Source organism: Rhinolophus ferrumequinum, chromosome 21, assembly GCF_004115265.2.
Source record: "Rhinolophus ferrumequinum isolate MPI-CBG mRhiFer1 chromosome 21, mRhiFer1_v1.p, whole genome shotgun sequence".
Taxonomy (NCBI): domain Eukaryota; kingdom Metazoa; phylum Chordata; class Mammalia; order Chiroptera; family Rhinolophidae; genus Rhinolophus; species Rhinolophus ferrumequinum.
The window spans coordinates 50,003,597-50,029,445 of record NC_046304.1 but is presented as its reverse complement, the minus strand read 5'-3'; the positions used below and the strand labels follow the sequence as shown (position 1 = coordinate 50,029,445).

The 25,849-nt window shown below is 54.4% G+C and overlaps 2 protein-coding genes across 3 annotated transcripts; both read left to right on the top strand.

Annotated features, from left to right (window-relative positions):
- Positions 1-1,438: 1,438 nt before the first annotated feature.
- FADS6 (fatty acid desaturase 6) lies at positions 1,439-13,561 on the top strand. 2 transcript variants are annotated; one of them, XM_033091015.1, is made up of 7 exons: positions 1,439-1,569; positions 1,657-2,039; positions 2,692-2,858; positions 8,623-8,803; positions 9,426-9,613; positions 10,581-10,760; positions 11,311-13,561. In XM_033091015.1, exons 1-7 carry the CDS (start codon positions 1,550-1,552, stop codon positions 11,458-11,460), a joined length of 1,269 nt encoding a protein of 422 aa, XP_032946906.1. In that variant the 5' UTR covers positions 1,439-1,549; the 3' UTR covers positions 11,461-13,561. The 2 variants fall into 2 exon arrangements, with proteins under 2 accessions (XP_032946906.1, XP_032946907.1); XM_033091016.1 differs by having other exon boundaries at positions 1,446-1,569; positions 1,843-2,039; positions 11,311-11,460.
- Positions 13,562-16,282: 2,721 nt separating this feature from the next.
- FDXR (ferredoxin reductase) lies at positions 16,283-25,142 on the top strand. The gene is made up of 12 exons (XM_033091883.1): positions 16,283-16,438; positions 17,170-17,267; positions 20,718-20,813; positions 21,020-21,142; positions 21,362-21,475; positions 21,765-21,866; positions 22,757-22,864; positions 23,114-23,198; positions 23,329-23,528; positions 23,609-23,780; positions 24,401-24,571; positions 24,702-25,142. Exons 1-12 carry the CDS (start codon positions 16,360-16,362, stop codon positions 24,830-24,832), a joined length of 1,479 nt encoding a protein of 492 aa, XP_032947774.1. The 5' UTR covers positions 16,283-16,359; the 3' UTR covers positions 24,833-25,142.
- Positions 25,143-25,849: the final 707 nt, after the last annotated feature.

The following is a 25,849-nucleotide window of genomic DNA, read 5'->3' as shown; positions in this document are numbered from 1 at the left end:
TGGTTTAAGTTTGTACTAAATTAAGTCTGCCTCTTTCCAGGGAGGCTGCCAGCCAGCCCTAGCCCATGGGGAGTCCTGGTTTCTCCAAGCTCAGCATTTGTCTCCTTACAGCAGCACTTAGATGTCCAGCGGGTAGCGAGGGCCTTGGAGGGGGGCTTCTTGCTACCAGGAAGTTCCCTAGCTTATATAATAAAAGAAATGGGATTCCACTCTCATGCAATATATTATAATATTGCATATTAGTAGTGAATATGCTTTTTAAAATTGTACATAGTCCCTCCCTGAAGATTCTAGTATGTCTGAGAAGGAGGGGCTTAAAGGTGGAATGGGGAGGAGGAAGGGCACCTTCCCCCTCTCTGTCTTAAGAATCTCAGATATAAACAAAAGGTATTGGGTGTGGAAGAGATGTCCTGGATTTGAGTTCTGGTTCTGCCATTTAGTAACTGTGGGGTGGGTACTGGGCAGACCAGTTCATATCTCTGGGCCTCCATGAATTAAACGGGGATGACGCCACCTTTACCAGTTGTGGGAAATATACACAACCCAGTAAGTATATGAAAGTCAATGGTAACTGCAAGGAGCCAGATGTGTGTTTGGGGGGTTGGGGGGGAATTGGTCTATTAGATTGTAAACGCCTTAGAAAACTGACCTGGTAAAGAAATCTTGCCCTTTTATAAAGAATTGGAGGGACAAACTCTTAAGAATTCATGAAGGAAAACGCCAAGGAAGATAGAAGGAATCAAAGCCATTAGTGTCCCTGACTCTCCCTCACGGGTTTCTCCTTCTCCATCTCTCGCTCCCCTCCTCCTGCTGGTCTCATTCTTCCTTTCCAAAGGTCTGAGCCTGAAAATGCTGTTGCCCTCACCATACCAGACCTCATTTTTAGAGGGACTTCAATGTGCAACCGGGGGAAAGTAAAACAAAACAAAACAAAACAAAACAAAAATAAACCAAAACAGGAGAAAGGACCCTCCGAAACTGAGAAGGAAGCCTGCAGAGTGCAGTGGCTTGTGTTCTGAGGACCAGGGCCAGCGTCCAGCAGTGCTGGGTGGAGCCCTGGGCTGATGGGAAGGGCTAGCCAGTTTGTTTGCTGTGGCCCTGGCCTTGGTTCTGGGCTCAGACCTGGGCACTCCTGAGTGAGTGGAATTGCGGAGGAATCCCACCCGGGATGTGTTTTCTCTATAGCTGTCCCTTCTCACCGCCCAAAATCACTGGGCTGGAGAGCCAATTCTCCATGAGTCCCCACTGTTAAAACACTGGACTCAGAGGGGACCCTGCTCCCATTGGCCTGAGTGGAGTGAGTCCTTGAACTTTCTACCTCACGAATTTAAAAACCTTTGTGTGCCAAGCACCGTTGCACGGACTGAAGGTACAGCTTGAGCAACAGTGCAAGCAAGGTAAGGCCCTGTGGGCACCCCACCGCCAGTCTGTGGGTGGGGACAGACGAGGAACAAAAGCCTGTGTCCTGTGTAGGAGCGCGGGCTAAGTGCTACTAAGAAAATTACTCAGGCTCTGGGATAAAAATGCTGCAACAAACGCCACAGTGACAATGGGAGGGAGTTATTTGAGGTGAGGTGGTGACCCTGGAGGGTTTCCACTGCGTACCCCCCTCCTCCCACCGGCGTCCCTTCTACTCCGGGCTGGTTCTCCCTCCAGGGTCTCCTCCCCACCTTCGTGCATCTACCGGTTCCTCCCGCAGCGGTTCTGGTCCAGAGGTGCTCGGTGCCCAGTAAGCACTGTGACACCGGGAGTAGGGGGTGGGAGGCCGGGTGTCCCCAGCCAGGGCCTGACTCCGCCCAGACACGCCCCCGCTCGCGCTCCGCACCTTGCTCAATGCCTCAGATACTCCCGCGTCCTCCGAGTTGTCCTGAGCCCCATGGAGACAGCACCGGACGCGCCCCAGGAGAGCGGCGGGGCCCAGGCGCTGCTGAGCGAGCTGGAGGCGCGGGTCCAGGATGTGGTGAGGGCGAGCTCGTGGTGGGAGCGCCACGGCGTGGATTGCGCCATCCTCGCGCTCAGCCTCCTCTCCTTGCTGCCTGGTGAGGGACATGGGGACACGGGGACAGGGAGACAAGGGGGCCCGGTTGGGGGTGATAGTAGAGAGAGAGATGGAGAGAGTTGGGGTACAGGGCAGACAATGCGTGCCCGGGATCCCAGGGCGGAAAGTCACACACCAAACCCGAAAGTCTGGTTGGGGTGTCCTGTCCTATGTCCCCAGAGGACCTGAGTGCTGAAGGAAGGAGAGGGTCTGATGGCATGAAGGGCGGTGGAGGGGAAAGTTGAGCGGAATCACTGAGAGACAGTGAAGGAAGAAGGTGGCCTGGGGGAGGGGGAGGGCTTCCTGGGGTCACCAGGGATGGAGTGAGGTGAGTGAGGAAGGACTGTGGGTATTTCCCCTGGACCTCTCCTAATCTGGACCCCCACCATGCCCTAGCCCCATCACTGCTCTGGCTGGGGCCCAGAATCAGCCCCCCAAATCCTTGGAGAGTCCATGGGGCTCTGTTTTGTCCCAAATCCTGGAGAGAGAACCAACCCATCACCCCAGGCCATCGTGGGACCTGCCTCACTGCTGCCTGTGGCAGCTGCCAGGCCTGGGCCCACTTTGGCCTGGCCTCCCAGGGGTGGGGGCTGGGGTGGTTGGGCCTAGATCTCCAGAGCTGGAGAAAACCCTGCTCCCCCCATACCATGCAGGGTTCCTGTGCCTGCGCTCTGAGAATGTCCTGGTCTTTGTCCTGGGTATCACCATCCTGGGTGTGTGCCACTACACGCTCACTGTCAAGGGCAGCCACCTGGCCACCCACGGCGCCCTCACAGAATCCAAACGCTGGAGCAAGATCTGGGCACTTTTCTTTGTGGAGGTGAGCCTGGAGGGGATGGGGGCGGCTGCTGGTACCAAATGGGCAACTTCATTGTTCTGCGCCAGCATGACTCTCATTTAATCCAGTGTGAGGATTAAAGGAGACAGTGGAGATCTTGTTTAGGGCTTGAGCCTGACTCCTTGGTGCTCGCCAAGTGCTAGCTTTGCTTATTTCCTCTGGAGGGAACATGCATTCAGCTGCAAGGAGAGGGTTTTCGTTGTTGTTTGTTTGTTAGTGTTATTTATTTTTAACTGAAAGGTTGATGTAGTTATGCAAAGAAGTCAAAATTCTGTGTGTGTGTGTGTGTGTGTGTGTGTGTGTTGTGTGTGTGTTTTGTGGTGGCCCTGGCCCATCACCTGTTCTCTGGATTGCACAAAGGACAAGCTCTTGCCGCCCAGGACCCTCCTGGATCTCTGACTCTCCACTTCTGCCATGTCCTGTTGTCACCTCCTCTTGCAGGGTGCCTGTGCTCTTCCCAAGCCTTGACACTCAGGAGACCCCCCCACTATAGAAGAACTTAGTTCTCTAGCTCACAACCTCAGGTGTCAGCTGAGTATCCCCGGCTTTTCCTGGGCACCCAGTGTTTGCCAGGTTTGTCTCAGGGTCTGCTGGCTCGAGCTGGGGGTCGGCAAGGGCCTCACCCTCTCTGACCCATTGGATCTGGGAGGAGTGGGTAGGATGGAGGGGGCAGTGACACTCCAGGGTGTTGTTATTTCTTTGCGAAAGTATCTCAAATCATACATACTTCCTTACACCAGCATGAACTTCCCTCTGAAGACTCGCTTCTGGTCTACGGAATGTTCCATTTCTCCTACTAGGGTACTTCTGACCCTCTCCCCAGCCCACCGATAGCCCTAGACCCTCCCTGTCCTGGGTGATGTCACAGGGACATCAGTTATGTCCTCTGGGTACTGCCCCATGAAGGGCCACAGGAAGGTGGGGGGCAGGTGGGTGGGCAGAGCCACCATGGTGTAAGTACTGAAGCTTGGGAAGGATTAGCTCCTGAAATCAAAGGGCTTTAGGGACTCCCCTGCATGTCACTTACAATCAGGGTGCTCCCCTTAATGGGAGGAGACAGGCCAGTGCCAGTCACTAAGCTCTATTGTGTCTCCACTTCAAACCTTCCTTCTAAAGTCAGCTTTGTGCTACGGGTGTGGAGTCACAACTGGTCCACAGGGAGCAGAGGCCAGTTCTGTTCCCTCCTCCTCCCCAGGGTCATCCAGGGGAATGCAGTCACCTTCATTTGAGTCCTGTGTGGTGGTGGAAACAGAGCCAAGAACGCCCAGCCTGGTCAGGATTCCAACGTTCTCTTCCCAGGAGTTCAGTGTCACCGTTATCCTCGGGACTGTCTCTGACCTTTTCTCTGCTTGTTCCCACCCGAACCCCGAGGGGTATTAGTCTGTGGATGCTCAACTATGACTTTTTTTTTTTTAATTTAAAAATTTTATTTAGGGAGAATTTGGGATCTTGCTCCCTGTCATATGTCGTCAGTTTGGCTCAAGTAAACTTTTATAAAAATTCAAAAAAAAATTATTTGGAGGGAGAACTGAGATCTGCAGTACAAAATACACTTTTGTAATAAATAAATAAACTTTTTATTTTTATTTATTTTTTTTATTTTTTTAAGGAGGGCTCAGCTCACAGTGGCCCATGCAGGGATTGAACAGGCAACCTTGGTGCTACAAGCACCACGCTCTAACAAACTGAGCTAACTGGCCACCCAAGCTTTTTATTTTTGAAATAATTATAGATTCACAGGATGTTGCAAAAATAGGACAGAGAGGTCCAGTGTACACTTCACCGGGTTTCCCCTAATAGTTACATTTATATATGTCATTCAACCAGGAAATTGACATTAGTATAGTGTGTGTGTGTGTGTGTGTGTGTGTGTGTGTGTGTATGCATGCCTGTAGTTCCATGCCATTTTATCATATGTGTAGGTTTGCAAACTGTACTTCCAAGGAGCACCTCTCCCTGCCCCCAGCTTTGGTCTGGCTTCCTCAAGGATAAGCCCGAGGACTCTGGGAAGGGGGTCTCATGGTGAACCCCACTCACGTGGATCTGTAAAGCCTGGCTCCTGGTGGACGGGACCCTGGTGGCTTGCACACGGCCCTTCAGAGGCAGAGAACCCTGCAGCAACTGCCTATGGATATCCGGCTCCACTGAGCCTGCTGAGTGTGCCCTTGAGGAAGGGGCTTGGAGAGAAAAGGGTGGGCTTGCTTCGAGGGACCAGCTGGGAGCAGAGACAAGGAGGGAAGCTGGATGCATGGGGAGCTTTGGGGGCCGAAAGACTGTTGGCCGAGTAGGCAATGGCTGAGCGGTGCACTGACATCACTGTCAAGCCCTCTGCTGCGTGCTGGGAACATAACAGTGAACAAGACCCACTTCCAGTTCCCCAGGGGCTCAGAGTCAAGTGGGGAAGCAGGCACACATGAATGACATCAAAATAATAAAAATCCTGATTATACCAGCTGACACTTATTAGGTGCTTATTGTGTACCTTCCATGAATGATCTCATTTAATAGTCACGCCGCTTTATGTGGTCGAAGCTATTGTTACCTATTAGCCTCACTTTGTAGATGAGGAAACACTGGTCTGGGAGGTTAAGTCACTTGCCCGAGGCCGCTCAGCTGGTATCTGGTGCGGCTGGGAGCGGGGTAGGCAGAACCTGATGGCGCCATCAACTAGGTGGTGTGAACGCTGTGAGCACAGAGAGGGGAGAGCATGGCAGGGACACTGGCAGTGTCTGCTGACATTTTTGGCTATCATGACTGGTCGTGTGTGTGTGTGTGTGTGTGTGTGTGTGTGTGTGTGTGTGTTACTGGCATCTAATGGGTAGAGGCCAGAAATGCTGCTAAACATCCTATAGTGCACAGGACAGGCCCCTGGCTGGGGTCTATGTCTACAAACAGTGATTGGCTGTTTATCTGAAATTTGAATTTATCTGGGTGTGCTATACTTTATCTGACACACCTGTCACCGAGGCCTGTGGAGCCCCGGAGGTCCCCACCACTCTGTAGCCAGTATGAAGGGGCTGCCCAGCCCCTGGGAATCAGTGAGAGGAGCTGGAAGGAGGAATGGGAGCTGGGCAGACTCCAGCCCAGAGTCCGTCCTGCCTGCGGGACGCTGCCCCTGGGACAACCCACAGCTCCTCTTTCTCATCCTGCCCGTGCCTGCTGCTCTCTTCTCCTATGCCCACCTCTGGAGTGGCTCCACCAGGTCCCCCGCCTTAGCTGGAGATCTGGCCTTACCCTTGATTCCTTCTGCTCCTAATCCTCCTCGCCTTTCCCCCAGATCCTGCCCCCATGCTGCCCTTCCCATCCTCGCCATCTTTCAGCTGGCCCAAATCAACAGCCTCTGGCCCCATCACCCGCCCCGCCCGCCCCGCCCCTTCCAATCCAGCAGGGTGACCTATTGAACACCCAAAGTTGGTTGCGTCACAAGTTTATAATGGTGGTTTTTAATCCTGCAGAGTATTGTTTGTTTAAACAATAAAATACAAGGGAAATATTAGAGGATACATGAGAGATTGAGAGCCTCCCTTACCTCCCGGGAAGAAGACCCTCACTGTGTCCTCTTTGAATTCCGAATGATGTAAACGTATTACCTATTCAAAGATAAATTAGATAACTACGTTTGGCCACCAGCTGAGGCCCAGGGATACTTTAGTGAACGAACAACTGAATGAAGGAATGCATGAACTAATGAGAGATTTGGGTCCTGATGTTTAGCTGAGAAAGGGTGTCAGGAGGAATTATACTGACATCCACCCCTAGCACAGTCTGCCACTTGCAGAGCCTGAGTGCTATTAAGAGATTGGGGCTTTTGAGTCTTCCTGAGGAACACAGAAGGTGGCGATATCAAGAAGTGGCACCAACCTCAAGGCTTCTGGAACTTTCTCTGGGTCTGGATGTGGAATCCTCGGTTGAGACCTTTAAATAAACCTTTACAGCAGGACAGTCCATTCTCCTACTAGCTCCGCAGCATGTGGCCATTTCCCAACGCCCTTTGGTCGATGGGTGTACACGCACGTACACACGCTGTAATTTGTGTGCAGTCTCCCCTTCTAGCTTAAATTCCTTCCTCTTCCTCTCCGGGAAGAACATCTAGAATTCCGGTGTTACAGAAACAGCCTCAAATCTGTTCTTATTCACGTGAAAAGGCAAATTGTACCCAGACTCTGGAAGTGTGTGCTGAGTCACAAATCACATGTTATGTGCTGTACAGGTAACCTGTTCCCTCTGCATCCTTGGGTCTGGGCACACGGCTGAGAACCCCACCAGGGCCCTGAGGGCCGGGTTCTTACCATGCTCGGTCTGGTTCAGGCTCCAGGTTGTTTCTGGCATTGCTGCTCAAAGGAGACGCTGAGCTTGGGCCAGAAGGAAAATCGACTTTGTCACTAAGCAGACTGCTGCATTCAGCTGACATTTCTTCACGAAAGAAGCAATGCGGACGGGATTGGACCTTGGAGCAGAAGTGCATGGAAGAAGCAGCTGGAAACAGTCACTTCTTCCAGTTACGTGGAACAGAACTGTGAGGTTCAAAACACACACTAGCACGCCTTGGGCAGAGGCAGGCTGGCCTCAAGACATCCCAACAGACTCCGGCTGTGGCCCCTGTGCCTGCTGCCAAAGGGCTTCTGTCACTAACTTGACCCAACCAAGGGACCCCAATGGGTGCACGCTCTTGAGCAGGCAGGTCCTCCGAGACCAGCAGGCCTGGAAGAGACGGCACTTTAATTGACACATTACCTGCCCACCTTCTGCAGCCTCTCCCAGGTTCTATCCTTCTGCAAAGTTACAAAAACAGAGAGCAAAACCCGCCCCTCGGGGCTTATATCCTCTGAGAGCAAAGTGCCTGTTTTCAGGGACTCCTCAGCAACACTGTGGCTGAATTAGCTTAACAAGTCACATATGTAAAGGACAGAGTGCTGAGTACACATCAAAGTGTTCTGCTGTCTGTACCAGCTCACAGTGACTGGCACTGGGAAACTCTTCAGGTTCCCCAGAAACTTGTAGGCAGCGTCTTCAATGAAATTAGCAAAACCTTCTGGCCAGGATGGAGTATTGGAAGAGGCTGGCATCTGCACGTTTGTTTGCATGTATCTGCATGAGTTACACCTTAGTGCCTCTTTTGCCTTCAGAATGACCCGTCTTGGAGTCAGAGAGCTTGTGCTGGTGACCAGCTTAGGAGAACCCCACACCTGCCAGAGGAGCCACCCCAGGGAGACGTTAGCTCTCGGCTCCCACCAGGACACCCTCACTCCAGGTGCCACCCTTGTGGACAGTTCAGGAGATGGCCTCTCTTTGCTTGCAGACCACTCCCGCACTCCTCCCCTTGCCACTGTGGGCTCAGAATGCAAAGTAGGCTATGAAAGTACAGATGTTTCCAAGATAAACAAACACACACAAAATAATTATGATCCGGTGCCAGGAACCTGACAAGCCGGGTGTCCAATCCTCTCAGGCTTTCAGGCTTGCCTGGGTGGTCAGTGGCAGAGTGGCAATCTGGGGGGCTGGCCTCATGCCCCCTCACATGCCACACCAAGTGCACACACTTGTTTTGACTGGCTGCCACTCTGTGGTCACAGATACCTGAGAGTTGATGGTCAAGGCTGATTAGCTGGGGGTGTAAGCAGGAAGGCCCTGGAAATGCAGCGTCCGGGGACGGTGGGGTGTTCTCGAGGTTCCCAAAGGTCCTGCCTTGCTTGGCTGTGCCGTGCCTGAAGTGGACCCCGGCGCCTTTTCTGGCTTCCTCCTCTAGGTATGCACGGCCTTCCCCGCAGAGTACGCCAAGTATGGACACGTCAAGATACACCATGGCTATACCAACGTGCTGGGCTTGGGGGACTCGAGCACGTGGCGGCTGCCTTGCCTCAACCGCTACATCTACATGTTCCTTGCTCCTCTTTTGATCCCCATCATAACCCCAGTGGTGGCTGTTGGTGAGTATGCCAGGGCCGGGGTCTGGAGTGCCCTGCAAAGACCTGGTTTTCCCTTTCCTTCCTTTCCTCCTTGATTGCTGGAAGCTGCCTGTGGAGGAGGTGGAGAGCCCTGAGTTAAGACGGGACAGAAACTTCCTGAGACAGCCAGGCAGGGTGGGAAGAGCCTCAGACCCGGGGCCAGGTCTGGCTCTGCTACTTACTGGCTGGTGACCTCAGGCAGATAACTTAACCTCTCTGAGCCTCAGGTTCTTACCTGCTCCTCAAGGGTGGTGTGAAAACATAATGAGGCCATAGACGTAAAAATGCTTTGTAAATGCCTTGCACTATATCGCATGTTATAATTAATATCATGGGAGCGCTAGCAGGGTGGGAGGAGCAGAGGTCGGGGAGCAGCCAGTCCGGGGTTCAAGCCCCAGGCCACCGCTCACTATCAGAGTGACCTTGGTCAGGTTGCTTAATGCTCCACTTCCTCTCCATAAAATGGATAAACCTACTTTTCAGGGTGTGTGGGTGGATACACCTAGGTCACCCTAGCTGGCACCACCGAGTCGCCAGGGAGCCAGCTTATGCTGGATGGGAACCTTGCCCACTGTGTCACTGTGTTTCTTGCCCCTTCTGGCAGCGCGGCTGAGTAATATGGAGCTCAGGGTGGCTCTGCGGACGCTGGGCCTGATTTCCCTGGGCCTTTATTCTCACTACTGGCTGCTCTTGAACGTGTCTGGCTTCAAGAGCCCCAGCTCAGCCCTGGCCTGCATGCTCGTCACCAGATCCCTGCTGGCCCACCCTTTCCTCCATGTCAACGTCTTCCAGGTGAGGGCTCCCCCACCCTGGGCGCTGGGGGGCTGTGGGGAGCGTTGTCCACCTAAGGAAGCATCCCGCCACCTCCCACCCCGCCCTCTACTCGTCTCTTGGTGGCTCACCACAGAGAGTTTTGGTCTCAGGTAAGGAAGTGGCTTCCCTTCAACGCTGGCTGCCATTCCCACGGGGAGCTGGTTAAGAACCTACTACTATGCGTTGGGCTCCTGATTAAGTTCTGTGGCAACACAAGTGATTAGTCCCCAGCTCCTGCCCTCAGGGCGCTTACTGTGAATGACAGCACGAAGCGGAAAGAGGGCCAGCACAGAGGCCCCAGCACAGGCCACGAGGCAGGCAGATGGCGGAGCTGGAGACGGAGGTCTTCCCGGGAGGCCAGGACTCAGCACACTGTCCTCGACCATTTCTGTAGGGACGAAGCCTCTGCCATGAATGACTTAGTGTTGTAGTGTGTCCCGGTTACCTGTCTTGCTAGAACGGAACCTCCTGTTCACTTGGCATCCCCTGGACCTAGGACGGTGCCTGGCGGAGGGGTATACACGTTTGTATACAGACCTGGTGAATGAAAATATATACGTGAATACACAAATTTGATCTTGAACGATGAGCAGGATTTTGGTCTGTAAAAACAGAGCAGAGAAGGGACTCTCCAAGACGAAGAAAAGACATAGTGACATGAGAATAAATGGTGGGCAGTTGCGAGCTTTCGAGTGCCATGGGATCCGAGGGGTGCCCAGGCCAAGACCCTCATTGTACAGATGGGGGGAGAGGCCCAGACATGGATGAGATTGAGCTCAAGGCCTGGACAGGTGAACCCAGCCCCTCATGCCCCTACCAGGTCCTGCCAGAGTGGGAGTAAGGGGGCAGAAGAACACACTGGTCCCTGAGTGCTAGGTGAAGACTCCTGGGGCAGGGTGGAGAGGTACAGGAATGGCCCAGGTGCTGACCCACGTGTCTGTCACAGCACATCGGGCTCCCCATGTTCTCCCGGGACAAGAAGCCACGACGGATTCACATGATGAGCCTGGGCGTGCTTAACCTGCCCCGGCTGCCCGTGCTGGACTGGGCGTTCGGCCACTCCATCATCAGCTGCCATGTGGAGCACCATTTCTTCCCCAGGCTCTCTGACAACATGTGCCTGAAGGTAGATGAGAGTCGGGCTGGAGGGGCTGGGATGAAGGGACTGCCTGAGGGCAGAGGGTGAGTAACCTTCAGGTTTCGCTTGACTCCCAAGTCTCCCAAGTCAGAGGGCCTCAGGAAGGGCAGCCCAGGGCACAAACAGCAGTGTGGGTTTCTGATCCGAGACACGTGGGTTTCTTACTAGCAATGCGACTGGACAGGTTAAGTGGCCGTCTGTGAGCCTCAGCTTCCTCATCTGTCAGTGCCGACATTGACAGGCTTTGAGGATGAAATAAACGATCTGAAATGTTGGGCACCCAGTGGGATGCTTGGTAAAGGAACTATGGTTTTCATCTGCCATGGCAAAGAAGACTGTCATACAGTTGGAAGCCCTGGGTGGGGGGTGTTGAGGAGAAGCCCCCTTGCCTGCTGAGAGGGGGAGAGGCAGGAATTCTCCAAGCTCCTCAGCTCCTCCAGAGCACCCTGGAACAAGGTAGACCGGAGCTGGGGCAGGGAAGAGGAAGGGCCCCCGGTCCTGGCTCAGCGACCCCCTCCTCCCGCCCATCTTCTGGCAGGTGAAGCCCGTGGTGTCCCAGTTCCTCCAGGAGAAGCAGCTGCCTTACAACGAGGACACCTACCTGGCTCGCTTCCGGCTGTTCCTCAATCAATACGAGGAGTTCATGGTGCAGGCCCCTCCCATCACTGAGCTGGTGGGGCTGCAATGAGGGCTGGGCCAGCACAGTCCCCCTGCTCCCCTTCCCGGGCCCAACCCTGGCTCTCCCGCTCCTGCTGGCCATCCCTGGGGCCGGGAAGGTGCGGGCCCTTCCCCAGTGGGGGTGGCTGGGCTGCTGGGCAGACAGCGAGGCAGGGATCTCCTGCTGGAGGCCCTGGGGGTCACCTGCCCTGCTTGCTTTTCTGAGTTGCGAGGGATATCTGGAGAAAAGAATAAAGGTGGCTGGGCATTCTGGGCAGTCTGGCCAACTTCATCTCAGGACTAACCAGCTGGATTCCTCCCCTGCTGTGCCTGAGCCTTTGTAGAGCTAAGGGAGGGTGACAGTGAGGACAGGCCACATGCAGGGGGCAGGCGAGGAGGGGGCACGGAGAGAGCAGGGTCAGCTCTTGGCTAAGGCCTCCCGGATGCCAGGAGAGCCGTACACTTAGTGGCTACTGCTTCTTCCTGTGCCCTTGGAGGCTCTGTCCCTTAAGGAACCCTCTCCCCAGAGACCACAGGGGAGGCTACCTTTGGCAGACCTTCCTCGTTTCCCAGCCAGAGAAGCCTGTGCAAGACACAGCCTGGCTCCACAGCTCCCAAGAGCCAGGCATCAGTGAGATCTAAATATGTGTTTTGTGAGGAGAGCACTCCAGTTTCTGGAAGTAAGGGGAGAAAAAGTATAAATAGCTTTGAGCATGACCTTGGCTAGATCTAGAAAAAAATCTGCTTTGTTCCATGATATTTAGAAGGAGGGGGCCTGGAAGAATTATCAATTGAGGGAGAGCAAAATTACTGGGAGGGTAACTGAGGCTAGAGGGGGTGATGGCAAAGGGTCTGGAGGACAGATGGCCTTAGAGAGGAAAGGGAGGAGGAGAAGGAGTGTGGGGTGCAGGTATAAGAGCTGGAAGTCAAGGGCTGGGCTGGGCTGGGCTGGCTTGTCAGAGCTTTTTCTGCAGCCTGGGAGGGAGTCCGGAATGTCGTGGAATATTGATGCCAGCCAGAGGACGAGGTCGAGGTGCTGGGGGACACCACTAAGTCAACCAGAAGTAAGCAGACTTGAGAGAGGGCTGGGAGCTGCCCTGGCTGGAGGCTGGAAGAGGGGGTACAAGGAAGGGCCCAGCTGGAGGCTGACGGAGGGTCAGAGAAGGAAGTCAAAGAAGTTAGTTTAAAACAGGGTTTCTTGCCTCGGCACTCTGACATTTTGGCCTGATGGTTCTTTGTTGTTGGGGCCTGTCCTGTGCATTGTAGGATGTTTAGCAGGATCCGTAGCTTCCCACTTGGTGCCAGGAGCCCAAGTTGTGACCATCAAAAATGGCTGAAGTCACTGACAAATGTCCCCTGGGGGAAGATCATCCCTGATTAAGAACATGCAGGTCATGTTCTGAGAGCATAACTGCCTTATTTTTCAGTGAAGTCCTTGGACGGGGCAAAGGGCATGCTGCCCCTGATGTTGAGAAGCTAAATGTCAGCAAATGGGACGGGCTGATGGGTCAGATGGCAGGTGAGGGAATTCTCTAGGCCTGGCCCTGTTGGAGAACCCATCTCTAGTGAGGCCTTAGGTAGCCCTGCTGCGTAGCTGCCATTGGCCCCTCCCGATCCTTTCCCCACTCCTCTCCACCCTGCTTTTCTCTACCAAAGGCACACTCTTGCAGGCACCCTCTCCTGCAGCGACCACTGTCACTCCTTGTGAAAACAGCTCCTTCATTTGCTCCTTCAAGGCCTGGGGTGGTAGTCGCTTCCAGTTGTTTCTAGCCCAGGGGTGCTTCACGGTTTCCTTAATCTTACTTACACCTCTGTACAAAGTTCCTTCATTAAACACTCTGCAATCAGACCTTTTGAGCATGCCATCTGTTTCCTGGTGGGAGGCTGATGGATAGAGCAGTTTTGGATCCACGCAGCCCTCTTGCAAGGAGGCTGGCTTGGCAGCCTCCCCAGCCTACTGCTTTGCTATACCTTACTGCTGCTCTTTTGAAAGGCACGAGTAGCTCAGAAATGGCCTTAAGGTCTGGGAGTGAGACTCATCAAACTGCCAGTTCTCCATATGAAAAATGCAATGTCAGAAAAAGCTCCGTTGCACAGTCCTGGCTAATGATTAAAACCGTCCTAATACACAACCAATGACTCATTCCTATTGATCTGGGCCTGAGTGGGGAATGGGCTGCGGCTGGAGGCCCTGGTACCAGACTTGGCTGTACCACAGGCACCTGGAAACAAGTCACTGGATCACTTTGAGGCTTCATTTTCTGTTACTCTGAGGATGTGGGCTGGGAATGCATGGGGCTGGGAGGTGAGGGGTGGGGACAGAGTGAACGAAGCCCTTCTAGAGCTCTGCAGTGACCTAAGGTCTAATCTACAAAGTGTATCAGAGGTGATAATACTGACGACGATAGCTAATATCTATTCAGAACTTATGGCACATTTTTACCTATGCCATCTAACTTTAATTTTTACAAGAAGTTAGTACTATTTTCTCCTCACATTACATATTGTGAAGGTAAGTCTTGGAGAGAGTAAATTTCTCAATGTCGTAAAGCTAGTAAATGGCAGAAGAAGGATTCGAACCCAGTGTGTCCGACTCCGGAATCCCTGTTCGTAACCACCAAACATAGTGCCTCTGGGAGGTGAGTCCGACAGGGCTTTCAGAGGTATCTAATCCCGAATCCCCTTCTCTTCCTCCCATGTGAAAGGATAATAAATGATTTGATCATTAAGGCAAACTACAAACATCCACTCTGTACCAGGCACTGTGCAAAGCTCTGGGGCTATAAGGCTGCATGAGACTGGGCCCCAACCTCTTGGAACCTACAGTCTAGTGCAGGAGTTGACAAACTTTTCTGTAAAGATAGTAAATATTCTGGGCTTTGTGGACCATATGGTCTCTGTCACAAACATTCAAAGCATTTTGTGCCAGCAAAGTGTGAAACAACCACAGACATATGTAAAGAATGAGCATGACTGTGTCCCAATAAAATTTTGTTGAATTTGTGTAATTTTCACATGTCACAAAACCTTATTCTTTACATTTTTAAAAACGATTTAAGAATGTAAAATCCATTAGCTTGTGGGCAGTACAAAAACAGGTGTTGGAAAGGATTTGGCCTGCAAGCCATAGTTTGCCTACAGTTTGGGACAGGCACAAAACACAATGACTTTATTAGACATCAGAACAGTAGGAGGGAAGGGAAGTGACTAGAAGGGGGACAAAGGGTTCCTGGGGGTGCTGGCCATGTTCTACTTCTTGATCTGTATAACGGTTACAGGGTTACATCTTGTGATAATTCATCAAACAGTACACTTCTGATTTCTGCACTTTTCTATTTGTTATTTCAATTTAAAAAAGGTAATTAAAAATGGTAAGGTAGTGTAACAAGTATTAATAGGGTAGAGTGTTAGGGGACAAGAAGGGGCCCTAACTCAGCTTGGGAGAGGATGGGTCAGGGAAGGCTTCTCCAAGGAAGTGTTTGACAAGAGGGTCCTTGGGAAAAAAGGAAGCTAAAGCTGGCATTAGGCTTATTGGGTCAGATGTGACCATAGATCCTGTCATTTAAAAGTATATTTTGTTCATCGTGGATTTTTTGCATTAATTTCAATCTTTCAAAATGTTGCATTAAAATATTATCTCGATTCCTGAGGTTTTTGCACCCAAGGCAAGTGCCTCACTGCCTCCCACTACTCCTGCCCTGATGGACCAGGGTCAAGATCTGGCTGTGTCTTTAGTACCCAGGGCAAGTCTCTCCTCCTCTGTTTCCTCACCTGTATAAAGGGGAGGGGTGAGGAGGGACAAGGTCACTGGACAAAAAAGGGACTCTACGGAAAGTATGGAAAGTAACCTCACAGGGTGATCTCACCATAAATTCCTAAATGGCCAGCCAGGTCATGGTGTGTAGTCCCACCCCAGGCCTGTAACTTCTTTAGCGAAAGGTTTTAAGCCAGGCCTGTCCATTGTTCTTGAGCATCTAGGTCAACCCACCTTTGAAATGCCAGAAGTAATACCTTTGGAAGCTGTAATCACCCTCAAGAAAACATTATCCTAAATACCTGTAATACGATCCCCACCTTGCTTTCTCCCACTTTCACGTAATCTTCTTTACCTTCCCTCCTTAATTTCAAATGCATAAAAGAAACTACAAAACTTATCCTTGGGAGCATTGCTGATCTTGCTTCTCAGCACTTGTGGTCAGTTTTGGCTCAAATAAATTTTTATAAAAATTATCTACAGGTTTAGGCATTTCTTACATCGACATCTCTAAGGTTTAAAATTCTCCCTAGCCCATCCTGGACCGCACCTTCAAAGGGGGGGGGTCACACCTGTGTAGCAGCCTAGTAGGGCCGCCAAGCTATAACCTGGGGGCCCTTTTCCCACCCCCTCCCAGAACTTCCGGACTCCCGGGTTATTACCCAATGGGCGTGCTTGAACCGGACTGCTGATCGGCAAGCAAGAAACCAGCTCAGGCAGAGGAGTACGCTATCGGAAGGCAAAGGCGGATGCGTCATCAGCCAGCGACGAGAGCCTCCGAGAAAACTCCTCTCTAATTGGTTCCCTTCTTGAGGCGATATTGAAACAGCGATGAGGATTGGCTCTCTTTTAACTCTAAACTCTAGAAAGTTGGAGGGAGGGCGAAGACTGGGGAGAAATTTTTTAAGTCACGTGGGGACCAGAAATCCTGGGGGGGCGGACCTTCAGCAGAAGTGGGTGGATCCGAGGGCGGGCTTCTCTTTTGGAGGCGGGATTCTTTAGGGGACGGTGGTGGAGCCGCCCGGCTGTGCTTTCCTAGAGCGTGGGAGGCGGGACTTGGGGCGGGGCTGCGCCTATGGGCGGGGCCAGGGAGGGGAGGGGCCGGAGCCGGCGCTCAACGCGAAGCGCGGGGCAGTCGCGGAGAACAGATCCCTGGGCTGTTTCCTCCTGCCAGTCATGGGTCCGCGCTGCTGGCGCTGGTGGCACTGGTCGGCGTGGCCTCGGACCCGGCAACCTCCCGCCGGGAGCACCCCGAGTAGGAACAGTGCACCCCTGGGGCTGGATGGGAGCGCGGGGAGGCCTACGAGCGCTAAGGGGAGGGGTTGGAGCCAAGCTGGGGCAGAGCTGGAGAGGGGCAAGAGAGGGGACCAGGGACGAGACTGGAAGGGTCCACTCATGCGGACGAGATGGGGGTGGTGTACCGGAGGCAGATGAGGGCCTGTGGGGTGAGATGCCCTAGGGTGAGACCATGATGTCCACACATGTGGGAAGGGGTGAATGAGGGTGATATGGAAGTCTGGGACGAGAGAAGTCTGAGACGAAACGGGAGTATAGGAACGAGGCAGGAGTATACACTCCGGTAGGGTTCTGTGCAGAGAGGGCTTAGAGAGGTAAACTGCGAGCATTGAGGGGAGATCCACAGCGGTGAGATTGGGATGACATGGGGTCCCTTGGAAGGATGTGGTATTCTAGCGGGATAGGTAGGGAACCCCATAAGGAAAATGAAGTACTGTGCAGGGCAGCTTAAGAGGTGGGTGGTGGGGGTTGCTGAGTAGGCCATCTTCAGTGACAGTAAGTTCATGTGTGAGATGTGGGTTTCTGAATGAAGACAGCCTTTGGGGTTCAGAGGAAGTAAGAACACTGCAAGCACCAAAGCTTTGACAAAAATGAGGGTGGAGCTTGGGAAGCTTCATCTCCTGTTTGACTCTGAAGTGGTTTGGGATTGGGGAGGGAGTGGTGTTCTGATCTCCCTCCCTCCCGTCCTAGGTTCCCGCCAGCAGTTCTCCACGCAGGAGCAGACCACCCAGATCTGTGTGGTGGGAAGTGGCCCAGCTGGCTTCTACACTGCCCAACACCTGCTAAAAGTAAGCCATGCCCTTCTGCTTCCCTCAGCCACGATTCCCCTGCTGCTCCAATCCTAAGGGCAGGCCCCACTCTTTTGGGTTTTAGAAGCACTCCTGGATTCCTGATGGAGAATGGGCTCCCAGTCGATCTCGACAGGACACTTTCTACTCGTTTTGTCACCTACATCTGGGGTTCCCCACTCTAGGTCCTCAGCTATGAGAGAAGTGTGTCTACCTCATGGGCGGTGGTCAGTGGTCAGTGGCAGATGGTTGGCTCTGCCTCCTTCGCCAAGCCCTTCAGGGAGCTTGTGCAGACCTGTAAGAGGACTTTATCCTGCTCCTCATCTTCCCGTCTTTCTCCACCATCTCCACTCTGTTCCCAACATCCTATATCCTGAGGCTCTACCCCCTCTTGTTAGGGATTTCTGTAACTTTATCCACCTCACTGTGCTGTCCTCACCCATAGCTCCAGCCCTCCCCGTGCCATGTTGTTCTTTCAGCCAGCCCTCCACCCGCAGGGCCTCCCCCAAAGGCCAGGGTTTCAAGGCTTATAGTAGTGGCCTTGGTGGGCCGGGCCCCAAGGTTACTAATTATCCTTGCGACTTTGCCAGACCTTGGACCTTGGTGGGAGGGAGGTGGGAGGGAGAACCATGTTGGGAGAGGAGGGGAGACCAAGGCTTACTAAGACATTGGACCGTGGCCTTGCTTTGAAGGAATTTGGAGTGTCCATGAAGAGACAGGAGAAATGATGAATATATTAATTCTACAAACACATGTGCAGATAGTTAAAAGGTAGGGTGATCGACCACCCCAGTTTGCCCAGGACACAAGGCTTTCAGTGTTAAAACTGGGAGGGTTTTGGGGAGACTGAGATGAGTTGTCACCCTGCTGAAAAGGGACCTCAGCATGCCTTCCAAGCAACACAGGTGAAAGAGCTGATTACGATGATGTGACCAGCATGAGCTGAGATAGGTGGGGATGGAGGTGTTTCCTTCATCCCCGTGTAGAAGGCGCATTTGATCTGCAATGAAGGAGACCATGGGCTCTGGAGAGGGCCTCCCACATGTGGGGAGTCGTCCCCAGGCAAGCTGCCAGATTGTAGGACAACCCTGGTCTCTGTCCCAGAGCCCAGGCATCTCACAGGGATTGGTGAAGTCCTGGAGGGTTTTGTGTAAGGGACACTGTTAGCTGAGCCCGAATTTTGGGGAAGGGGGAGAGTGGGCCTTCCAGACAGGATTCTCAGTGCCTCTGAGGTGAGCAAAGGCTCTGGTCTGCACTCAGCCAGCTGACACGTACACGTGCTTTCCCTGTGGGAGGTGCTGGGAGATGGACACAGGCCACTTAAGAGCTGGTCTTTGCCCACTGGGAGCTCCAAGATACATGCGCGGCACATTTGGGGCGGTGGCACTTAGCTGAGTCCGACACTGTCTGTATAGCATCTCATCACATCCTCTAGACAACCTGTAGCAGGTGTCATGACTCCCGCTTCACTACCCCAGGTGAAGACTCGGGCTAAGCGAGGTTGCCCAAGGTCCCACCTAGACAGGAAAGGTGCTGGGATCTGAGCACAGGCAGTCTGATGGCAGAGCCCTCTCTTAGGCACCATGGCAGCGCATTCTGGAATCAATTACTAGACACCGACATGTTCAGGCATGGGCCCAGCACTGGGAACAGGTGTGAGCAGGACAGGCATGGTCCCCACGCTCAAGGACCTGATGTGGGGATTATGGAGAGCAGCAGAAGAGGGTTCCACAATATTGTAGGGCTCTGGTGCTGTAAGCACAGAAACTGGGGTGGGGGATTGTACAGAGAGGGGCACCTAACTCAGCCAGAGGAGGAGATGGCCAAATTGCTGTCTGAAGGATGGAGCCGGTGAAACTTCCCCAGGGGATGTGTCTAGGGGGAAGGGAGAGGGTCCCAGATAGGAAGAACCTCAGAGAATGTTTTTGTTAGAAGGGGGGCAGAGGAAAAGAGGCCCAAGAAAGAACAGCTGGAGGGTTCAGAGGGAGCTGCAAGGGTTAGGGAGGAGAGTTTTGTGGAAGATGAGGTCGGCCTGTGCCAGATAACCAATAAACATGTCCAGTGCATTTAGCTTTGTGGGAGGTGGCCTTGGAGAGAGCAGTGTGACCTAGAGGGAAAGATCCACAGCGGGAAAGAATGGAAGATAAAGTGGGATTGTGTAAGCTATTGTCCACAGGCTGAGCAGTTTGAACTTTGTCCTGCGGCAGTGGACAGCCAGGAAGGTTATGAGGGTGGCAGTGCATGCGACGCCAGTAATAGTAATGGTAGCTTTTGTTCATTGTACACGCACGTGGGTCAAGCCCTGGGCTAAGTGCTTCAGGTCTTGCTCATTTACTCTTGAGCGTCATGCCAGAAGGGATATTCTGTTGTACAGAGAAGTTAAGGAGCATTCCTGTGGCACAGAGCCAGAGAGTGGTGGGGTCCCCGTGGCTGTTGACTCCAACGCCAGAGCTCATCTAGGTACCACATCAGTGGGGTTTGAAGGAGGTGGGTTGGGCGCCACCTGTGGCTGGAGTGGGTGGGTGGTGGGGCACCTGGACTCAGGGGTAGGCATTGGAGCGGAGTGCAGAGGGGGTTTGGACAAAGGCGAGGAGGGAGCAGGAGCGTTTATCAGACTGAGGGCGACTGGAGGGCATGAGCTCATTTGGCCCGAGTTCCACTCAGTCGGGGGTATTACAGCAAGAGCCAAGATGGGGGTGCGAGGCAGGGCAGTGTCGTCTGGAGGAGCCCCAGCTGCTTGACTCCGAACCTGTTTGTGGCCCAGAGTCTCTCACCGTCCTGACCTCCAGGATGCTTCCCAACAACCCAGCGACGTGGTGTCATCTGTCTCAGTTTACAAAGGAAGAGGCAGATCCAGGAACTTGCCAGTCCTGTGGCTGGTTGGTGCCTGAGCCCAACCCTGTGCCTTCTCCATGGCCCCGCTAGGTGTCCTGGAGGGCACGCCATGTGGACCAATGTATGAGTGAGGTCGTTTTTTCTAAGACCAGGGCCACTTCCATCTGCCTCTACCCCTCACATGCCCCAGCTGTGCCCCCGACTCCTTTTCCAGCTTGGCCCCCTTTCCAACAGGATGATCTTAGAGACTAGAGCTAAGGCAAGCGTGAATTTCAAAGGGTGGTTCTCAAGTCACCAGCCTGGCTGGGCATTTCTAGAAGTGTCGAAGGGCTCTAGGGCAGACGGTGTGGCACGCCCGGTCCAAGTAGATAAAGACGCTCTCCTGATACGTCTTCCCGTTGGCTGAGGTTTCGACGGGCTGGCAGGTCTGAGCTCAGCTGCTCCATTCCTCTCTTCTGGCTGTCTACGCAGATGGGGAGTCAGGGGGGTCTCTTTCTCCTTGCAGAGGGTCCAGGCCTCCTTGCGTCCTCAGTCCACTGAGCTGGGCCCTCCTGCTCTGTCCGGGAAGGGGAGGACCCCTCCCTCAGCCCCACCGCCTGCCACCTTCTCCCCCAGCACCACACCCGGGCCCGCGTGGACATCTACGAGAAGCAGTTTGTACCCTTCGGCCTGGTGCGCTTTGGTGTGGCGCCCGACCATCCCGAGGTGAAGGTGGGTGTCTCTGGGCACGGAGAGGAGGTTTGGAGATTTCGGTCAAGGTGAGGAGGGAAGAGAGGCTACCTGGCTGCATGGAATGACCCCAGGCCCTCTAGATGCCACCCAGGTTCCATCCTGGGGACACTGTGGGGTGAGAGTGGCACAGCGTGGTCCCTGGGGCTGCCTCATCCTCTAACCCCTCCCACTCCGGGGCCCAGCAGAATGTCATCAACACCTTTACCCAGACGGCCCGCTCTGACCGCTGTGCCTTCCATGGCAACGTGGTCGTGGGCAGGGACGTGACTGTGCCAGAGCTGCGGGAGGCCTACCACGCCGTGGTGCTGGTGAGTGCAGACGATGGCCGGGCTGGGGATGAGGGGGATTGGGGCAGGGCAGCAGCAGGAGGTGGTGGCTGAAGGATGGCAGGCGTGTGGGTGAGGCCCAAGCCACTGGGCATGGGCCGGCATGGAAGCTACGGAGTTGGAGCTGAGGGAGGCCCCTGGGAGCCTGTGGGGGATGCCTGGTCCCTTAACTGGTGTTGAGGGCTCTGGATCTTTCCTCAGAGTTATGGGGCGGAGGACAATCAGGCTCTGGAAATTCCCGGTGAGGAGCTGCCCGGTGTGTTCTCGGCCCGGGCCTTTGTGGGCTGGTACAATGGGCTTCCTGAGAAACGGGAGGTGAGTTTGGGGAGCAGTCCCACTGCCTCTTCCTCCTCACCCCTCAGCCAAGGCTGGAAGAAGAAGGAGCCACCATCCAGGACTGGGAGGCTCCCAGTGAGATGAGATGTTTGACATCAGGCTGACCGAGGTGGGAGGTCACCTGTGGAAGGCCTCTGGAAAGGTGGGGCCGGGGGGCGGGAGGGAGACCTGAGTTGAGGCTCAGGTGAGTTGGACGTCTCAAGTGTGGGGGAGCCCGAGGGCTATGGACAAAGGCTAGGGGAACCCTATCCAGACCTCTCTCCTCCAGCTGGTGCCGGACCTGAGCTGTGACACAGCCGTGATTCTGGGACAGGGGAATGTGGCTCTGGATGTGGCCCGGATCCTGCTAACCCCACCTGAGCACCTGGAGGTGAGTGGGTGGGTCCGGGGCTGGAGGGATGGAGGTGAAGTCACACTGCGGGGAGGGTGCCCCTGCTTCAGGGTTCAGGCCGCATCCCTTCAAGCCGATCCTCAGTTTCCCCTTGGTGTCAGGCAGAAGTCTTTTGAAAATGAGCCCATGAGCTTCATGTCACAGCAGTTCCTTTTCACTTTCAGAACTCCAGCTCTGTGGGCCTTTAAGAAACAGTGCTATTCAGTGTGCTGCAGGACCTTTGCACATACACTCCTCTGCTTGGAACACTCTCAACTCACCTCTTGCCAGTTAATCTTTCAGTTCTTGGCTCAATTGTCCCTTCCTTCAGGAAGCCTTATACCCTTCTCTCACAGACTTTGTCTACTTCTGTTTTCCAAGCATGTTGTCACCACTGTAATTTCTCATTTATTGATGAGTATTTGATAAGTAGCTCTCTCTCCACCAGATCAGAAGCTCTGTGAGGACATGTCCCTTGCACCGTTAACACCTGCCCTCTTCCCCTGCTCCTTGCGTGGTGCCCTGCACCTAGTAAACCCTTTCTGAGTGAAAGAGCGTGGGCCTCGTTTGCTGCTACCGTGTTTCTGTTGCTACCGAAAATAAGACCGGGTCTTTTATTAATTTTTGCTCCAAAAGACGCATTAGGGCTTATGTTCAGGGGATGTCCTCCTGAAAAAGCATGCTGGGGCGTAGTTTCCGGTTAGGTCTTACTTTCAGGGAAACACAATTAATTGGAACCATTTGCAGAACTGGCGGCAGTGCTCCATATGGCCACCAGGGGGGGCAGTGGTGCATTTCGGGCGACCAACCTCAGACTCACTCAGGGTCGGGACATGACTAAAAGGAGAGGCTCCGCGATGGATGTCTTTAAGGTCCTCCTTTTGTTCCAGAAAACAGACATCACGGAGGCTTCCCTGGGGGTACTGAGGCAGAGTCAGGTGAAGACGGTGTGGATAGTGGGCCGACGAGGACCCCTGCAAGTGGCCTTCACCATTAAGGTGCTGGGGCCAGAGGGAGAGGGGCCAGGGTCCTAAGTGGATGGTTTGCCCTTGGGAGGTGGGGAAGGGCAGAGCCCCTGGGGATAATTCTGCCTGGGGTGGAAGAGGGGAGCTAGGTGGAGGCCAGTTCCTCCTGCAGTGCTGGGTGATGGTGGTGTCCCCTAGCTGGCCTGGGCTCTGGGCTGGGCTCCAGAATGAACAGTGCTCTGGTCCTGATCTCCTCCCCCACTCCCCACCCCCACCCCCAAGGAGCTTCGGGAGATGATTCAGTTACCAGGAACCCGGCCCATTTTGGATCCTGCAGATTTCTTGGGCCTCCAGGACAGAATCAAGGGTGAGGGACCCCGGCCTGGCCCCCCAGCTCACTAAGGAGGGGATGGTCTAGGTCAGAGGGCTTGGGGAGGGCATTCAGGGAAAGGACTGTAACCCAGGCACAGTCCTGAGCTGTTCTGCATTGCTGACAGAGGTGCCCCGCCCAAGGAAGCGGCTGACAGAACTGCTGCTTCGAACAGCCACTGAGAAGCCAGGGGTGGAGGAGGCTGCCCGCCAGGCACTGGCCTCCCGAGCCTGGGGTCTCCGCTTTTTCCGAAGCCCCCTGCAGGTGCTGCCCTCACCAGATGGGCGGCGAGCAGCAGGCATCCGCCTGGCAATCACCAGACTGGAGGTGAGTCTCCTGTTACCCAGAGACACCCCTGTTGTCAAGTCTCCCCACCTCAGCCACGTGTTGCTCACACTCCCCAACAGGGTGTCGGTGAGGCCGCCCGGGCAGTGCCCACTGGAGACATGGAGGATCTCCCTTGTGGACTGGTGCTGAGCAGCGTTGGGTACAAGAGTCGCCCCATTGACCCCAGTGTGCCCTTTGACCCCAAACTTGGGGTCATCCCCAATATGGAGGGCCGGGTTGTGGATGTGCCAGGTGAGAGGGTGTGGGAAGGTTAGGCACCAAACTATGGTGGGGAACAGGAAGGCTGGCATCCCCTGGGACCGTTCACATTCGTTCATTCATCCAGTGAGGTGCACTAAGAAACTGCTCTGAGCCAGGCCCTGGGAGTCTGGGTCCTGGGACCCAGCCCCACCCTCCTCCTGACCCTAGGGTAAGTTCTCAGTCTAGCTGAGATGCCCACGTATGTCTGGTTATTAAGTCATTCAGTTTACTGAGGCCTGTTCTGGGCTAGGCCCTGTGCTCGTTGCTGGATTTGGAGATTAAACAGCAGCCCCTGTCCTCAGGGAGCTTCCAGTCTGACTAAATATTCACATACCTGTCTATTCCTTCAGGAAACATTTCCTAAGGGCCTGCTGAAACTGGAGGTGGGCAAGACCCAGCTCCTGGTCCACGGGGAAACTGAGGTGTAAGGGGGGATGGTATGGTACAAACAGGTTGAGAAAAATCTGGGGTGGTGAGTCAGCAGCTGCAGTGGGCCCAGAGGACTTAGGGTATACCGATGTGTGTACTCACATCTATACTGGGGGCTCAGGCTCGCCAGGCTAGTGTCCAGCCGCCTCCTATTTTCTTACCCCTTCACTGCCCTCTCCCAGGCCTCTACTGCAGTGGCTGGGTGAAGCGGGGGCCCACAGGTGTCATCACCACCACCATGACTGACAGCTTCCTCACCAGCCAGACGCTGCTGCAGGACCTGGAGGCGGGGCTGCTGCCGTCGGGCCCCAGGCCTGGCTATTCGGCCATCAAGGCCCTGCTCAGCAGCCGAGGTCTGAGCCCCGTGTGAACTCCTGGGAAGTGCAATGGGTGGTCCCTGGGCCTTTCCTCTGTTTGGGGGTTTGCTCTGGGCTGGAATGGAGGAGGAGGCTGAGGTAGTGACTCGTCTTTCCTCTGCCTCAGGGGTCCGGCCCATCTCTTTCTCGGACTGGGAGAAGCTGGATGCTGAGGAGATGTCCCGGGGCCAGGGCGCTGGGAAGCCCAGGGAGAAGCTGCTGGATCCTCAGGAGATGCTGCGGCTGCTGGGGCGCTGAGCCCGGCTCTCAGCCGGGCAGGGAGGGGAGGAGTGCTGCACGGGGGACAGGGGCCTGGGCCAGTCTGATTGGGACGCTGCCCTGGCATGGAGCCTTGGCTGCCTCTTTTCCAGGGGTCTCCGAACACTTCCCCCTGCCAGAAGGTCACCCTTGCCAGTGTAGGTTTAACTCTCAGCAAGGAGATAACCTCAGTTAGGGATGGGTGCGGGTACACGCTGACCTTCTTCCCTCCCACCTCTCTCCTGCGGACTGTGAAGGGTCACCAGGTCAGGAATATGCTGAAAATAAACCAGCTACAAGGGAGAACCAATGGTTGATGTGCCTGCGCCTTCTTCTGGAGCCTGGGGTCACCTTCCAGCCACAGTTCCCCTCTAGCCCGCAGGTGGCGCTGCAGAGCGAGCTGCTGGCTCTGGGGCCTCGTGGAGGGGGGTTTGGTAGCCAGCCCTGGCTCCCACCCTCCCTTTCTCGGCTTGGCCCTGCTGCTAAGGCCTGCCTGCCTTCTGCCCACGCTGCAGGCACCCTAAGGCCCTGGCCTGCTTGCTCTGTTGGCCCCACTGCCTGGTCCCCTCCCTGGTTAGCCCCTGGTACAACCAAAAGAAGAAAAGAGAAAAAGTGGGAGTGAGGCGACTGGCAGCAGCTTGCCCCAGTCCCTCCCTGTGGTCCCCACACCTCTGCTGCGAGTCCCCCATTCTGTTTCCAATGCCTTGCACGCCTCATCTGTTTCCAGCCAGACCGACCAGCCTTTTAAAAGCAGTACTAAACTCTCCGTAGCTATTTGCAGTTTACAAAGCATGTTCATCGTTTAAATGACAGTCCCCAAGATGCTGGCCTCACTTTATAGACTGGGGGAATCCTGGAAATTAACTGGCCCAAGGTCATACAGCTAGTGAGCTTTGGACTCGAACCCAGGACTTCTGGCCGGTGTTTTCTCTGAGGCCGCTTTGGCCCCGGGTGTCGGGTCTGGGGACACAGTCCTGGAGAGGGGAGAAGGGACCCAGGCATCCGCACGCCCGTGGC